Below are 16,642 nucleotides of genomic sequence, written 5' to 3'. Positions count from 1 at the left end.
TCCTGAGATAAGTACTAAGTTTTGAATCCTAAAAGATAAATACAATGTAACAGTATTTTCTTTCACTTGCTTGCGAAGAACTACATTAAAATGCCTGCCAAACAATTGGAACACCGAACAATTTGCGTTTTACTAAAATGCCACTACTTCTGCTCCCCCACCCCCTCAGAACAATAATTAAGTTTCCTTCTCTACCCTGGGTGCCAGAGCCTCAGTGAGAAAGTGGATCGGTGAAAGAGAAGGTAGATGACCACTTTTCGACCGTCAATCTCACTAAGGATGTGGGGCGTGGCGGACGCACACAGGGTTTTACATCGGCCATGGGAAATTTTGGGGACCCCTATTATTCAGAAACGGTTTTTAAGAGGTTCTTACTTTTTAAAATGGGAGCTCTTCTTTTAACTTCGCGTGTACGTTGTGCCTGTTAGTTAGTCCGTCCGCCACTGGGTGTGGCTGGGGCATTTACCATTTCTTGACCGCAACATCGGTTCGGATGCTTGTCTCGTTGCTTTATTCGTTTGCATTTGCTTCAGTTTATTTTTTACATTGATTAAAACATTACATATATGAATTCAGCATTGTTTATATACCGATAGGCTGCCGGTTTACAAAATGAAATGAACATACAATTAAGTAACAAACATAATGTTTTTAATAAGTGATGCTAGATAAATTGTTTCTAGTGTCAATGTCACCCATTTCACCAATACGGACAACATGTTGTCGGGACCTAGAACCTCTTATACAAATTACTGCAGTTCTAAGTAAGCAAAAACTCAGCTTTCTTTTGATCCAAGCAGAGGTTTCACTAACGTTTTGGTGATGTTTTTCAGCAATTAGTTGCGACACACGTTGGAAAAATTTCCTCGTGTTCCTTTATTTGTTTCTTTAATTTTTTGTTTTTGAGCAGCGTCGGAACGAGACACTGTCATGAAAACGAGACATAGCCGTTACAATCAGCAAGAAATGCAATGGCGGAAAGTTTGAATGAGACATTTGTTATTCCTGTGAACAACGGAAACGAACAGTTGTTCTCTGAAGATTCACTAGTTGCTGGGGATTCAACGAGATCATTGCTAACACCTCTCTATGCTTCAGACTATGAAAGTATCTCTAAAAGGTTAGTTAAACTACTTTACACACTGTTACGTCGCAGAAACGGGGACAGCTTAGGCCTATTTTCCGACCGCACGATCGAAAATCACATATGATGTATGCAACAAACGATGTATGCAACAAAAAACTGTTTAATGTTTTGAACTCATAATCAAATTCTGTTTGCAAGACAAGAACCAAAACAATACCTCCGATGGTTTCTGGCTTTGCAGGAAAAACTTGAACCTCTCCGAACGACCTTCACTTATTACACGAAGGTGCTTTCTCCGAAACAGTTTGGATGACTGATGCATCGTTTTGCTTCTTAATTTATAAATAAAAAGAGCGATTTACCTCATGTCTGCCCAAAAGTTCCATTTAAACACAGGACAAAGATTATAAAGATAAGAACAAGACAACTTGTTTCATGAACAACCTGTTTATATCAGACCTGAGATCCTGTCTTGACTATAATATATAAAATAAAACTATAGATATATAGCTACATTTGATAATAAAATAATAGAAATCAAGCAAACCAGATGTTGATAGTATTTACTAAAGCCAGGTTGGAAAACATGTATGATCTTGGCTATTGTAGCTACGAGCAGCCCAGGTTGGTAAACATGCCAGAGTGCAAAGTATATTTTGTGTGTGGGGAATTATTTTCTGTCGCTCACGCTTGCGCGGGAACAAATCATGTTGCAAAATGACAGGTTAAAAGCTGCGGGATTTCATTTTAAAATGGCACTTTAAGTGCTCGAGATTAGGCTATGCGCGGAATTCACACAAAAGTCAATGTTCCAACTGCTCGGATTAATCCAAATTTGCAAAAATGCGCGGACGGGATTTGAGCAAAAAAGCAGGCCTGGCCGTTTGAGGCGAGCGATAGCTCGCGCTCGCCTCCACGCTCCCCTCGCAACCTGAGGCGAGCTATGAATTGCTCTCCTAAACAGAACATGAAGGGAGAATCGCTCCCCTAAAATTTCCATTCATTTGCCCTTTTCCTATTCAGAGAACCCTGAAAACGGGTTAATTTGCTTATTTTTGTAACAGCGATTTCTCCCGTCACTGCATTTTTTGCAATTAACTTTTTGCTTGTTGGGGGGTTTTTGTTATGATATGCATAAACTTCGATCTATTTGGAAAAGGATAGTTAACCGAAAGGTGGTTTGTAGCGTTAACCGAAATAGTCAAACGTCGTTTGTAGCGATTAGAACCTTTCGATCCTAAGAAAACAGGAATATTTTTGGAAGGAAAGTCGAAGAAATGGGTAGGAATTGTAGATTGGGGATATAATAAGACAGCAGGTCCCTTCCAGCAATAGAAACAAAACTATCCCTCAAAGAGAACAGGGTACTCTGTCTTGCAGATCAAAAACGACAACCAAAATATGGAATTCCACTATCCAGCAGCATTCACTGAAAAACCCAGATTGGGTGAAAACTATAACGGCGACATGTTTCGCATTATTGGCAAAGCCTGATCATCGTTCCATCTATGTAGCAGTTTGTGAATCTATCTACTATATAAACATGGCCCACTGCTTTTGTGTAGACCTAAGTGAGTACGTTTTCACCTTAGGACTCCGTTGGTAACATTTTCAATAGGAAAGGGGCATTTATTGGAAAACCTCAACAGTCATGTCCTCGCGTTTTCTGATGGCCTATTTCGATCCAAAACTGGGTATTTTAGCGTAGAGTTTTCCTTCTATGTTCTGACGTTTTATTCTCTGAAGAGTGCTAGACGTATAATTAAGTTTGTTTCAAAATTTGTTTTTTAAAGCCATTTTCAAATTCTGTGCAACAAAAAGATTGTTTTGCAAGAGAATTGTTGTTTTTGTGTTGTGCCAGCTTTACATAAAACGGAGAGAGTCTGTTCTTTCAAATACTTCAAGTAAAGGGGGATGCCTAAGTCACGGTTAAAGCAAATGCAAATTGAAAGAAGTAAAACAGCACACTCCTGACTGAGGCTATTACATTAAGGCAACCAACAGATACTAAAGGGGCTTATTAAGTCATCTGTCGATTGTCTTTAAAGTACATTCTATGTGTTACTGATTTAGCTCGCCTCAGCAAATGAGGGGAGCAATTCACAGCTCACCTATGAAAATACAAACGGCCAGGCCTGAAAAAGTATACCCAAACTTTGCAGTCTGGTAAACATGTATGATTTTGTGGGTAGTTCAAAGTGATCAATGGCACTTTAACAAGCAGAAACATTTGAGCAATGATGCCCATATATACATTACTATACTATACTCGAATTCATTGATATTTTGGGTCACTAGAGCACAAAAAGTCCAGCGTTGCATGCCAAAGGAATAATAAAGAGAGGTTTGCAAGCAGAAAACATTATGCGAATGAGTATTTCATGCTAGAGCTTGTTGAGAACTGTTACATATACTCTGCAGACTGGGCTATATGCCTTTTGCATTACTACATTGAATTTGGTATCTATATCATATAAGCTACAGTGATGTAATTTATACTGAAAAAAGTTTTTTCAGTTTCAGTAAGGCTTTCGAGTGAAATATCACTGTATTGAGCTTAATTTACTTAGTAACCATCTGGATATTAGATATAGCTTGTATCAATAGCTTCTGTGGTCTTGGCAAACCATTTAACTGTCTTTTTTCTCACTTCAGATCAGTATCATCTGCATCAACATCTAGATCATCTTCTAAATCATCATCATCATCAAGCTCAAGCAGTAGCTGCTCTAGTGAAGATGAGGCATCGGATCAAAGTTCTTCAACAACCTATGCTAGTCTAAAAAAGCACAAAAGGTATATTGCATCATTAAAGACCCCTCAAAAGAAAGTACCACCTCAGAGTTATGGTTATAGAAAGTCCAAAGGCCCTCCAAGGTATGGAAATTTGATGATCATGTTGTCTTGTGTGCCAGAGAAAGCCAATCACATACAAATGTTATACATTCAACCTGCTTGCTAATAAAGAAGTTCAATTCAAACTTTTGATAAAGAAAAAACCACAAATTCTAGCTAAAAGATTTCTAGAAAGACTATTTTCAAAGTTGCAAATTTATATTTGGTAATTGCAATAATTCTGAGCAGGCTCTAGAAATAAAACTAATAGACATAACAGTATGCAAAGTTCCTTGACTATGAATGTTTCTACTCTCAGAAAAGTACTCTAGCAGCCATGTTCAAAATACTCTACAAAAAAGGACAACATTCTTTTGCAAATTGGGGCCAAACTTTTTTTGGTTTAATTGCAACAGATATCTTTTAAACCCATCAAATAGAAATGGATCTGTCTACCATTACCCAACTTGTTTTTTGTATCTTTGTAATGGCTTTGACAGTAGATGATATATACAATATAACCCTGCATAGAAGAACCCTCTAAGATAGTAGGTAGATTTTGAAACCTTGTCTCAATAGGACATACAGGAGCAGCAAGTCAGGCCCTCTTACACTTTGTTAGTATCTAAAAGGTGTTTTTGTACTGGGTACGACAGCCACATAAATTCGATCATAGAAATGGAAGATAGGAAAAAAAAACCTCTGCTTCTCCCCTTGGCTTTCTGTTTACAAACTGGAAACTTTGTGGCTCTGGTACCCAGGGTAGTTTTTAAGCTGTTTTGGTGAGAAAAGATGGTTAGTGTCCTTATATTTTTGAGATGGAATATCAGTGCTGTTGCCTGATATGGGTGTAATAAGAAGCCAGGGAATCCGTGCTTCTGTACTTTTCTGAAATGCAAATTGGTTACATCAAAGAGTTGAAGATTTTGTTATAAAGCAAAGCTCAACTATTTCACTATTGCTACGGTCTCTGTCATAGTAACTGGTGAATTTATGGAGGGCTGCTGCTCCTGAGCAGGACTGGAACCATCTGTAGATGACTTTTCTGTCTATAGTGAACAAGGATATAGTCCCTGTGAAAGTTTTGAGACCACACATTCTTCATTTACAGAAAGTGCCGCTGTTGTAAAATTTCAATTTCAAAGTTTTTGCAATACCTTTCTTACTTGACGATTATGATCCACGTTCAGGTACATAGGTTACATGCTGTCTGTCGTGTCGTGTGGACCTTTCTGTGGTGGACTTTGCTTCTCTATCCAAGAAATATTGACCGAACAAACTTGTTAGTCTGTCTTGAAGCTCTGTCCTTCTCAATCCTCTGTATTTTCATCGATATTGTCAACAACAATACCCTTCAAAAGCATCTTATCTAGTAAGGATTATTGCCAACTGAAGCAATATTTGTCTGTTTGTTTGCAGTCTGAGAACTGCCAATGTCGACCAGCAAATGAAGATTCTTACAAAATCCTGGGAAGAATGGATAATCGAGAAAGCTATTGAAGATCTGAAGAGAATTCAATTGAAACGTGAGCTTAAGCAGAAGAAGAAGATTGAATATAAATTAAAAAAGGAAGAGAAACAAAGAAAGGAAAAACAAGAAGAGGATAACAGAAAAAGATGGCTTGCTGAAAAAAATTATGAATACGAAAAACGAAAAAAGGAATTAGCAGCACAAAAAGAATTTGAAAAACTGAAAGAAGAACAACAAAAAGAAATAATAAGAACGAAATCAAAAATTGCATATGAAAGATGGTTAAACGAAAAGGAAGAGAAAATGAAAGAAAAAGTTTCAGAAGAAAAACAGAAGTCTTTAGAAATGAGAGAGAAAGGAATTGAAAGAAGAAAAGAGAGTCAACTGGCGTACGAAAACTGGTTAAGGAGTGCAAAGGCTGAAAAGAAAAAGAAAGAGAATCGGAAAAGAATAAATGAAGAATCTGATGAATACTTCAGAAAGTTGACAGGTGCAATGCCGAGCTTTGTTAACCCAGAACCTTGGAACGGAACTTTAGAGCAACAAAAATTATACCCTTTTTTGAGTTTAAAAGAGAAAAAACCTTACCAATCACCTCCGCTACTTTGGAAAGATTATTACGAACGACTGGACAAACGTAGATAAAAGCGAATTTAGAGGTGGCTTTCTGTTCTAGTACACCTGTTTTTTATATGATTAGCCGTATAAGAAGCACGTGTTATCTTTACGGTCATATCATCTCAGGAAACTCATAATTATTACATTGCATTTGTACTGTGGTCATAAAAGAAAGCTCATTCGTTGCTCATTTTGCTCTTATTGTTTTGAAAGGATTACACCTAGATATGAATTTCAGTATTGAGTTCTCCACTGTTCTATAATGTGCGATGCACGTCAACTTTTTAGGCTTAATACGGAGAGATATCATTGTTTTTTCCTTTGTGCTCCTTTTGGCATACAAAGAGGAGAGACTTATCTGTAGAGAAATTTTCATCAAAGCTTGATGTTTGCTTCCTCTGTAAATTGTCCGTCTAATTGTATTTAATGATATGCAGGTACATGAGTTTTTAGATTTTAGCTATGTATACAGGATTGGCTCAAATTTTATTGATAAACTGGGTTGTTTCCATGGTTATTTAGCTTTAAAAAGTATTGATTATTATAAGTCAACAATAAAAGAATTTTAAATATATTATTTATCAAAAGTGTAGAAAACGACTACTCGCAAATTCAAACCTCACAAAATACGATTATGTATGAGGATTGATTGTGTTTGTAGAGTAACTATTCACAGAGCCTTTAACCTAACTGTAAATACTTTCATATCTTCATAAAGACGCTCAGGGTTAACACTTTCCAAACTCGTCATTACTGCTTACGTTTTGACTGGTATTTTGTAAATTGCTATGTGAGGCACGCTATCCATGGTCGAAACCTAAAATTGAACTAGAATCTAAGTGTAAAATTAGAAAAAGATAAGTAGTACCATATCAGTTAAACTGGATCAATGTTATTATCATAAAATTGGCATTTTCAAAGTATTTATCATCTAAGTTTCTTTAACATCCACATCGAAGGTTGCAAATGTGCAAAAGCCAATATTTTTCAACATTTTAATCCAATTTTGTTGTCTAAAAGATTTTCTAGTATTAGTAGCTTTATTATGGAAATACTTTACAATTTTGAAAATTGTCTCCGCTATCTCTGCTAAATGCCCTGTCTCAGTGACGACTTCCATAGCGATTAACACCTTTACTTGTGTGGTAAACTGAAACAATTTGGTCTATAGCCTCATACCCAAGTAGCGCTGATACCGTCTTAGCAGCTTGTGTTTCCAAAGAATACATAGCTGGGACAATCTTTCACAACATCCTTGGGAAATGGTGTTATTTCTTTGACTTACATTCGTTTTGTCCTTGTGCCAACTTTTCTATGCAGTCTTCAAGTGCCCTTGAAAATCAATCATTCGAGTTTTTCCTTTCTCGCATGTTCATACAATGATTCCACCTTTCATAAAACTCGAAACTAGAAATGCCTATAGCCTACTTTTACAAAGGGATAATAATTCTGTTCTTCCAATTTTTATGTAACCAGCTCAAAACTTCGATAACTTTGTCAAAACGTCGACATAAACTTTATGGTACATTTATACGAAGATAGCTGGATGGGAAAAAATACGAAGAAATTGAGAAAGGCAAGGAGATGAAGGAAAATAGACCAGGCTCTTTGCTTTATTATCGGAGCTAGGCTTTCAAAAAGCTGTGTAGTTTCTGACTTGTATTAGCTCTTGGTTGGCATGCGGCGGAAAAGATGAAAGAGAGAAATAGGCCATTTGATCTTGCTAAGAAGGGGGAATTTCAAACTTCCGAAAAAATTCAGATTTGATTTTAAAAGATTTAATCTCACATTGTGTCACAAAATGAAGCTTCTTCCTATCAGCTGATATGATATTGTCAAGCAAAGCTATTCTACAAGAAGTTCTTCCATGACATGTGAGCATATATTTTTGGTCATCCAAAATCTTTCCATTCATTTTATGTAGTTAGCCCATTAACAGTGATTTTATAGTAAGTGATTATGCTTTTTTGAATTTTTTAAACACGTCTGTTGTTGATCCGGCTTGCTTAATGTAATTGATTTATTATCAGATTCCTTCCGATTTCTTCCTTGACCTGAAGATTTATTTCACCCAACCATTCCTGCCAAAAATTCATTTCTCGTCATCCTGGTGGCGAAATCTTCCCTAAAGAGCAAGTTAAATGGGCTGGGTCACTTGTAAGGCCGCAGGACAATGTCGTTATTTTGAAGCTTGTGGATGGGGTGAATCCACTACAGCAGCTGAACTGATATTTGGTAGGGAAGTGTATCGCCGCGCATCGTGAAGATCTCAATGTTTATGACACAACAGATATTAATTTTGCATTCCAAAATACATGTAGAATTATTAAAAACATATATTTGGAGAATTTTGAATGGATCAGTCCATAAAAAAGAAGCCTGCTCGCAGTGCAGCGGGCAAGGAGAAGAGAACTTCATATAGGGCCGTTTGGCTGAAAGGACAAAGACGCGTTTATTTTGAAGCACAGGTCCACGAACAGTAGAAATTGCTGAAGACTAATGGAAAATTCAAAAACGACCCAGACCTGGTAGCTTATCTGATCTCATAATAATAAATATAATGATAATAATAATCAATTTATTTACAGTAGGCGGGGATAATATAGCTGTTTATGTACAATTTGTGTATAAGCTAATTTAGGCCTAATTTGCAAAAATTTAGAATAAAAAGCAATTAAGAATGAATGATTAATAATTACATATATACAAACTAATTTAGGCCTACTTTACAAAAATTTAGAAATTAAAGCAATTAAGAATTAATAATTACATTTATAAAACAATTAGTTAATTAATGAAAGAAGAGAAATTGAAGATTCAAAAAAATTAAATTTCACAATGCATTTACAGGTAAAAGATGTTTTAAAATTTTCAAACCAAGACGACTTTTTTTTATTTTCTAGTAATCTCACTATAATTCAGGCGACAGGAAAGGTAGTATTCAGACCTACCCTACGTACTGAATCTTTCTTTGGCCTTGTTAGGCCATATATGAATAGGATTACTGCTAGTCATCGTCTTCGCTCTCGTCTTCCTCCATTGAAGCTATTAAAGATGTAGACAGCGCTTCAAGCATTATTTCATCGTCCGCCATTGTGTAAGACAACGATTTGTAAACAAAATCCCTGATACACGCAGGCTGTCCCTCACAGAACTTTTTTTTACAGTTACGTGACCCAGCCCCTTTAAACCCTTTCCATATGTCTGGTCACTGAATATAAAAAGGGACTGCAGATAACGATGGTGCAAAGAGGCACGCGGGGCAAAAATGTCATTGGAAAACAAGCTTCTCTTTCTTGCTCTTGAAGTAATGCACTCTTAATGCAGCCATTTCTTGTCGTATTTTGTGAATCCAGAATAATGTAAAGGGGATTAAGGATTTTAAAGTTATTTAGTAAAAAAATTCAAATTATTAGAAGGTTTAGAAAGATACGTCTTCTCCTTTTGTGAAATCATATCGATTTCGGTTCTGTCATGGCAGTCAAAAGGAGTCTCTTCCGTTAGAAAGTCATAAGATTAGCCCCAATGGTCGTGGTAATTTCACGTGACATGTGAAATTATAGACTCAGTTGCTTTGTGAGGGAAGGGTCTGAAAGGTATTTTTCGATTATTCTTCGAATTCCAAAATTAGTTTTAAAATTGGTGTGGTCGCTGATCTGTAGTAGGATGAAAAGAGCCTAGCCTTTTCCATGATGACTGCCTTTATCCTTTTACTATAACGGTTCGTTTAAACAAATTTAATTGTTAGGCCTTTTTTGTTTATATATGAGCAGAATTTAACTGCCATTCAATTTTTAGATAAACTAGGCTGCTACAATGGACATAGCTGCATAGAATGGTTTGTAACAAAGAGCAGCTTCATTATGACATAACATAACCCATGTTGCACGCAACTCAAGCCGCAACATTGCGGCTTTATTGCGGATGTTTGTTTTTTGTCGTTTAAATCGGACCAACTTTGGAATTGTTTGTTTCTCTTAAAGCCTGCTTAAGGCTTTCTGTTGCGTGCTTTATCTTCAAGTTTTTAAGCAATTTCTTGAAGGAAATTTTTGCTTTTCGTTTTGCCAATTTAACGGATACATGATAATCTAACTTTTTACATTAATGCAAGGGCCTCAGGATTAACGTCATTCTCTCTTCTTTGTAATCAAGAATTTTCTCTTTCAGTTTCCAACTCAAACAAAGCGTATATGCCTGTGTTCGTTGCTACCAGCCCTTGTTCTCCCTAGGCTTGATTCACAGGAGAGAAATTATATTTCCAACTTTATGTTAAACCTAGGTTGGCAAATGTCGTGTAGAAAGGGCTTGAATCCACAACAATGAAATGCTAGCAAATCATAGCTTTACGTTGATGACTCAGTTATATGGTATTTCCTGCTTTCTGTATCATTTGCCGAAACTTCTGCCATTTAGCTTAAAGATACCGAAGTTCAGGTAGATGCTTTGTTCCTTCACATCATGTGATCAAATCTCCCTAGTGAGGATCACACCTCAGCAGCTGGTGGCCTCTTTTTGGCGATTATAGTAATCTCCGATTGACGTTAGCTGAAGCACCATGATATTTGTTCGATCAAGCTCTCTCTCTCTTTCTCTCTCTCCAATATGTCGTTGCATATGTCACTACCAGACTTGTCGGAAACGAGCTATTTCGAGAAAAAGATGGTTTTAGAAGAATTATAACGCTTAGAGCTGTTGCTTGCCGGAATCTCGACCTTTATTACTAGCTAACGAAATCAGAGTGCACAAATAAGAACGACCCGTTGGCAAATGTGAGATATTCTCTAACTCAATTTACCGAATCATGTGGACACCGTTTGTCTGGTGGCTTCAACTCAGTTCGGCCAAGTCAAAGCGGGTATCATCGATGTTAAGTATCCTGCAGGCGCGATTGTCACATGCGCAATAAACACACTTGGCGGAGTATAAGAAAACCAGCAAATTCTGAAGCCGCTTCTTAAAGAAGGGGCCATTGAAACAAGCTCTATCAGCGACGTGAGAAAGCGCAGCACAAAGGTATTGCTACCTTAAACATTTTTTTATTTTTCCTTCTACATTTAGTTTTTGTACTCGTGTTATAATAATGAAATTTGTATATTTAGTTTTTGTCCATTAAACGCTCGCTCAATTTTGGTGTTTCAAAACTCTGCCCACAATTTGGAATATAAGTTTTTAAGATAGTTTGTCACATTTTTCACCTTATTTAAATAACGTTTTTGTTATTTGGTATTGATTTCTCTGGTTTTTTTCAATCGTTTTTCTTTGCCTTTATCTAATGAAATCCAGCCTCCGTAGACAATTGATATACAGAAATGCGTAAGGATTAATTAAGTAATGCTTTGTGTGTCAAAAAATTAAGCTTTTGAATATCAAGTTGCAATTATGAAATTTTGAAATCAGTATTTTGAAAATTCTGCTTTGCTTTTGAATCTGGATGTGTAAAAGGCTTTTTAAGACAGGTGCTATAGTTAGCGCTGACCTTTTTTAAGCGAGTTTCTAAACAAGACGTTTAACTGCGAGAGACCTCATCGAGCGTCAGTTTATGATCGGTTCTGTTCAAGTTTATGGAAGGAATTTTAGGAAATGCATTTTTGATCCCTAGCAAATGAGCAGGTAATGTTTGAGGCTAATATTTGTCACCTTTATAAATTTTCAAAGTTTTAAGAATTATCATGACATAAGTGTGTATTTGTTTCAAATCTTTAATGGACCATCGATAATGAATCCAGAAATTTATTTACAGGATATTAGAATGAATCATAAGGAAGAGAACATTTTTTAAGAATCTTGTTTCATCATACTCTGATGAACAATACCAAGGCCTGAATCATCTACGGCTTTTCAAATCACCGTTCGTTTATTATTGTTTATAGTAAACCTTTGACCTGAAATTCATTGCCACGAAAAACTTAAATATAGGTCTTTTGAATCAAAAATATATCTCGTTTATCGTCTGAATTTGGCAAAATTGAAGTATTTAAAATTTACTAAGACATTGATCGTGTGAAACGTTTTAATTTGTTCAACCAAATTCATTTTGTCAGCAATTACCAGCTCTAACAAAAACTTTGTCGAGATCTCCGCACAAGAGGAAGAGATCCTCGTGAATTCATAAGTGATTAATACATGACGTTGTATGTCGTATGACGTAGGCTATCTTAAAATAAAGTCCTTCCATATTTAGCAACAAAGCGGAAAGTATAGACAATACCCAAATACTGTACCTTAAGATCACATATTCTCTTCCATACGCAGATACGCTAGGTGGAAATTTTAAAGAATGGTTCATATATGTGTTTTTACATTGAAAAGTAAATATGCCTTCTCATCTTTTTCCAATATCCATCTTCTGCTTTCAAAACTGTTTCTTACAGTCTCATTTTTTTCAATATCTAGAGAAACGGCCCCAGAAATATGGCAATGATATGCTCAAAAGCTTTGATTGTCCTGCTTATTGTGATGCTTACTACAAAACCAGCTGGATCCCACTTGATGCCAGGACGAGAAATCCACGAAGAAGGGCACAGATTGATGATCAATCAGAGGTTGGAAGTCTGGAGACGATTACACGAGAAGCTAGCAGGGGAGTGTAGAATTCAACTGAAATATATAAGAGAACAGATCATGGTAAATTTATTTGAAATATTTGAGTTCGTTTTTGGTACCTTGAAGTGATCAAATCAACGTGAATATTAAAGCACTCATTTCCCCTGCATCTCTTACGTTTTTAAGCTTATAAATTATTGTTGTATTTGTTTGATTGAGATTGAGAAAGGAAATCGAGAAGATGAATTGTAGAAATATGAGGAAACAATTGAATGAATGAGTTGATAAACAAATGAACGAAAATGTAGACGAATAGAACAATGAGCGAACGAATACGTTAATGGGTGAATGAATGAACGTATGCATGAATGAATGAAAGAAAAAAACAAATGAATTAAAGAAAGATGAAAGAATAAATGAAAACTGATAAATGAATAAAAGGAGAAATGATGAATCAACAAACAAACGTGGGAATCAAAATAAGAAGGAGTAGATAAATGAGTAATTGAGTGAATCAATATAGTAAGAAATTAAAAAGATTAAAGAGAAGACAAAAAAAGAATAAAAAATAGAAAAAAATGAAGTTATAAATGAATAACTAAAATTAGGAATAAATTAATAGGAAGGAAGAAAGGGAGGGAGGTATTACTCGTCACATTGTTGCAGATATTACCTTAGTGCTGGCAGTTATCACCAAGGCTTATGATCATACCGTGACAGTAAATAGCGCCGGCATACACTTGATCGTTTGGTGACTTCTCTAAAGGTGTGCGTTCTGCATTTACTAAGTATCCTCTAACGGCAGCTTTGTACATTTATATAAGACTTTAACTTTTTTGCCACCTGTTTAATCGCAAAAGCATGTTACCGTCATTTTTTAACAACTATTCTTTTATCCTAGAGACAAAAAATGCTAAGCAAGGCAACGATTGAAAGGCGCAAAGCAGACTAACTGAAATTCTTTCTGCTATATGTAGTAGATTTGTTGTAAATCATGCATAAACTGGAAATTTTCATTCATTTTCTTCATACTTCTGTCTTATAATATATCCTTGAAAACTACAATCTTTTCACTGAGACTGCTTTGTGTGGAATGGTCGCTGATTCTTGAGTGTATTGGCAGCTGTTTTGAAACTAAAATTGTTGATAGCCAAAAATTGATTAACCATGCTTTATGGAACCTGTTGTTTTATATTAAGGATTCCGTTACTAATCGACAGTTTTCTTCTAGTAAGAACAAAATTAGCACGCGGTGATAATTTTTTGAACGATTCACTGCCTCCTCAAAATTCTTCTGATTAGCTCTTTGCCGCAGTTTAATTATGAGAAACTTGATCGTGGAATTCGAACAAAATTTGCTTCGGACATGCTTCGTCAAGTACAACAACACCCTGATAAATTTCACCCCCTACATTTAACTACGTGAGCCATATGCGAACCAGAACATTATTCTTTGATGGGATGAATTTGAGCCCATTTTTTAATAGAAGGGTAATCGTGTGCTCGCTTACTACTTTCTTTGATTCAAACAGACCGACTGCCTGAAATAGAGGAGGAAATCGGTCAATCCAGTGATGTTCTCACGCCAATTTTTTTGTAGTAAAAAAAATGGCAAGAAAATCCTCCATGGCAATCCTTATAATGAATACTACCCTATCCGACTCAAACATTTCAGCAGTGATTTTTGCGAGAAGTGCACCTTACAACGATTTCAAAAAGTGTACAGGACTATTTTAGAGCAATTGGATTTTAGGTGATTTTTCTCGAAATAAAGGGATTTTTCAGAATAGCGTATGCAATTTTTGTGGAAAATGGCGGAAAGACTGCATTCATTATGATAGGCAGAAAGCATAATTTAAGCAAATTGAACACAAATTCTATAAAGATCGCTGAGGCTGAAGTAAAGCCAGTCTATTCTTAGAGAATTTTTGAAACAATGAGCGATGAAAGCTTGGTTTTAAAAAATCAAATACTAAAAACTTTTTTTCACTGTCTGCCAGATTGCCAAATACAGGCACTGCAACGCGTGCATGATGCAGCAGCTAGGATGATAAATGGTATAAAAAATATGATCACTTTCACATCACTCCAGCATTAAACGACCTACATTGGAAACCTGTGACACAAAGGACCGGCTACGAGGTTTGACGTACACATCGCTAACATGGTCCCGTCTTACATAGCGAGTAGGTTCTCGATTCAAGCACAGAGAGGAGATACTCTTTCAGGTCATGTATGAAACAGAACATTCGGAGACAGAGCATTTCTAGTCGCTGTTGCTATATCCTTGATTCACCTACCATATAGCATTCATAACGCAAAAAGCATTTTTTGCTTTTAAATCCGAATGGGACGATTCTTATTTTCTATTGCTTTGAAAATTCAGCTCATTCTGGAACGTTGTACTTGTAAATATTGACAACGTATCTAAACTCTAGTACAGCGCTAAAAATAAATACCTAGTAGATTTTGGCACTTTGTAAAAATTGTCATTATAATAATTATTAAAATTGAAAGACATAGATCTTATTAGTTCTCGAAAGAGCTCTTATAAGAACAAGAGCAAATCATTTTCTACCAAAAGGTTTTCAAAAGCCTTATTCGAACACGCCGTAGAATTGTGTACGCGATGAAATTGTCAAGACATAAGAATCGGCCCCAGTAGCCATCCTTGCATATCAGTGTCAGTTGGCATGTTCCATTATATATCGGCGTGTTCCACTTTATACAAGTAGATTTCTTGTATAAGTAGATCACTGCTTGACCCGCATGCAATTTAAGGCTTGAAAAATGCTTCTAATATCAATGAACCAATTTTCCCTTTAGGTCTGGATCAAAAACCAGAATTTTAGTCTATAAGTTTTGATGGTGCTAGTGATGAAGATATCAAGTTAAAACTTTTGTAAGTGATCTGACCGTGATTAGCGACAAATATTTTCTTGTCAAATTTTTTAAAACCTTTCAAACTATATATTGTCTTAAACTCTCAATACAGGCACAAATAATATGAAAATCCGGACTAAATGAAGTGTTGTAAATCCTAATTTGAACTAAAACAGTTCTAACAATGAAGCTGGAAATTAAATTGTCACATCAAAGCGCATGGGGGATTTGTGGGTACTATTAGGGAAATCTTGGATATTATTAGGGGGATCTAGGGATTATAAAACAGATTAATATAATACAGTTTGTACACTATTCATACTTTTGAAATGCATTGGAAGACGGCCACCCCCACACTCCCTAAAAAATGCCACTGTGCAGAGATCTATATAATAAATTATAATTCAGCCTTCACTGTTGATCACAAAGAGCTATTTTTAGCATCAGCTGCCATGGTGATACTTATATATAAACAGGTTGACGATCTTCTTTTTTGTAAAAGCTTCTGTACATGTTGATCTTTGCTCTTGACTATCCATGTGCTCAAGAGCCCATCAAAAATGACGTCATGATCCCAGGTTTTTATCTCAAATTCCTAGAAAATTTCTTACAGGCTTGTAATTTCTTCTGCTTTCAATCATTCAAGCTAATCAAAAGATTCGTACCTGGTGGTGATTTGGTTACATTGCTTAAGCCTTACAGATAGCCTCAATTGTTTTTCAAATTATGTGATTGGTCGGCTAAACAACAAAGCCCCAGGTATTCCTTTCTGGTTCAAAATAATACAAAATTCAAAGACGGGGTTTGTTCTTAACGTATATTCGATAAAGCATAGAGGCACTCGAGGGGTAATTCACTCTTGTAAAAAGTCTACGAGATTTCCACACAAAACAAAATAGTTTCCAGGAATTTTCTGATAAAACAATAGGATTTCCTTCAAAGGTCTAAGTGATTTTATTGAAGTGATTTGCCTCTCGCAGGTACTCTGGTAGAGTCTCTTTCAAGGGGTTGGTCTTTTGCGTCATTCATACGCTTCGAATGCGTTCTTTGGTTCGTCATTATATAGTTTAAACCCTAGCTTATGGCGTTTCCATTTTGCTAGAAGGGCAACAGGTGACATGTCATGAGGATATTGAAACTTGGGAGTTGATTGCAGTTTTGTCTATGTAAATTGAGCTTTATGAGCAACTTACTGCCAAAAATTC

At 36.0% G+C, this 16,642-nt stretch overlaps 1 protein-coding gene across 2 annotated transcripts; it reads left to right on the top strand.

The window, feature by feature from the left end:
- The first annotated feature begins 88 nt into the window (after nucleotides 1–88).
- On the top strand, nucleotides 89–16,613 carry LOC135682479 (uncharacterized). 2 transcript variants are annotated; one of them, XR_010515705.2, is made up of 5 exons: nucleotides 89–1,120; nucleotides 3,743–3,964; nucleotides 5,342–11,024; nucleotides 12,405–12,635; nucleotides 13,456–16,613. XR_010515705.2 is itself a non-coding variant. In XM_065197469.2 (3 exons), the coding sequence occupies exons 1-3, from the start codon at nucleotides 972–974 to the stop codon at nucleotides 6,036–6,038; spliced, it is 1,068 nt and encodes a 355-aa protein (XP_065053541.1). In that variant the 5' UTR covers nucleotides 89–971; the 3' UTR covers nucleotides 6,039–12,397. The 2 variants fall into 2 exon arrangements, 1 of the variants encoding a protein (XP_065053541.1); XM_065197469.2 differs by lacking the exons at nucleotides 12,405–12,635; nucleotides 13,456–16,613 and having other exon boundaries at nucleotides 5,342–12,397.
- The last annotated feature ends 29 nt before the right edge of the window (nucleotides 16,614–16,642 follow it).

Source organism: Rhopilema esculentum, chromosome 17 (assembly GCF_057945365.1).
Source record: "Rhopilema esculentum isolate cy_ngs chromosome 17, ASM5794536v1, whole genome shotgun sequence".
NCBI classification, from domain to species: domain Eukaryota; kingdom Metazoa; phylum Cnidaria; class Scyphozoa; order Rhizostomeae; family Rhizostomatidae; genus Rhopilema; species Rhopilema esculentum.
Note: the sequence above shows the minus strand (reverse complement) of the source record. Positions and strands in the feature narration are given on the sequence as shown.

What these genes read in the sequence shown, in the direction of transcription:
- LOC135682479 (XM_065197469.2), top strand. Translation starts at nt 972, where the DNA reads ATGGCGGAAAGTTTGAATGAGACATTTGTTATTCCTGTGAACAACGGA. An exon ending in TATGAAAGTATCTCTAAAAG is followed by an intron (nt 1,121 to 3,742) that starts GTTAGTTAAACT and finishes TTCTCACTTCAG; the next exon opens with ATCAGTATCATCTGCATCAA. An exon ending in AAGTCCAAAGGCCCTCCAAG is followed by an intron (nt 3,965 to 5,341) that starts GTATGGAAATTT and finishes GTTTGTTTGCAG; the next exon opens with TCTGAGAACTGCCAATGTCG.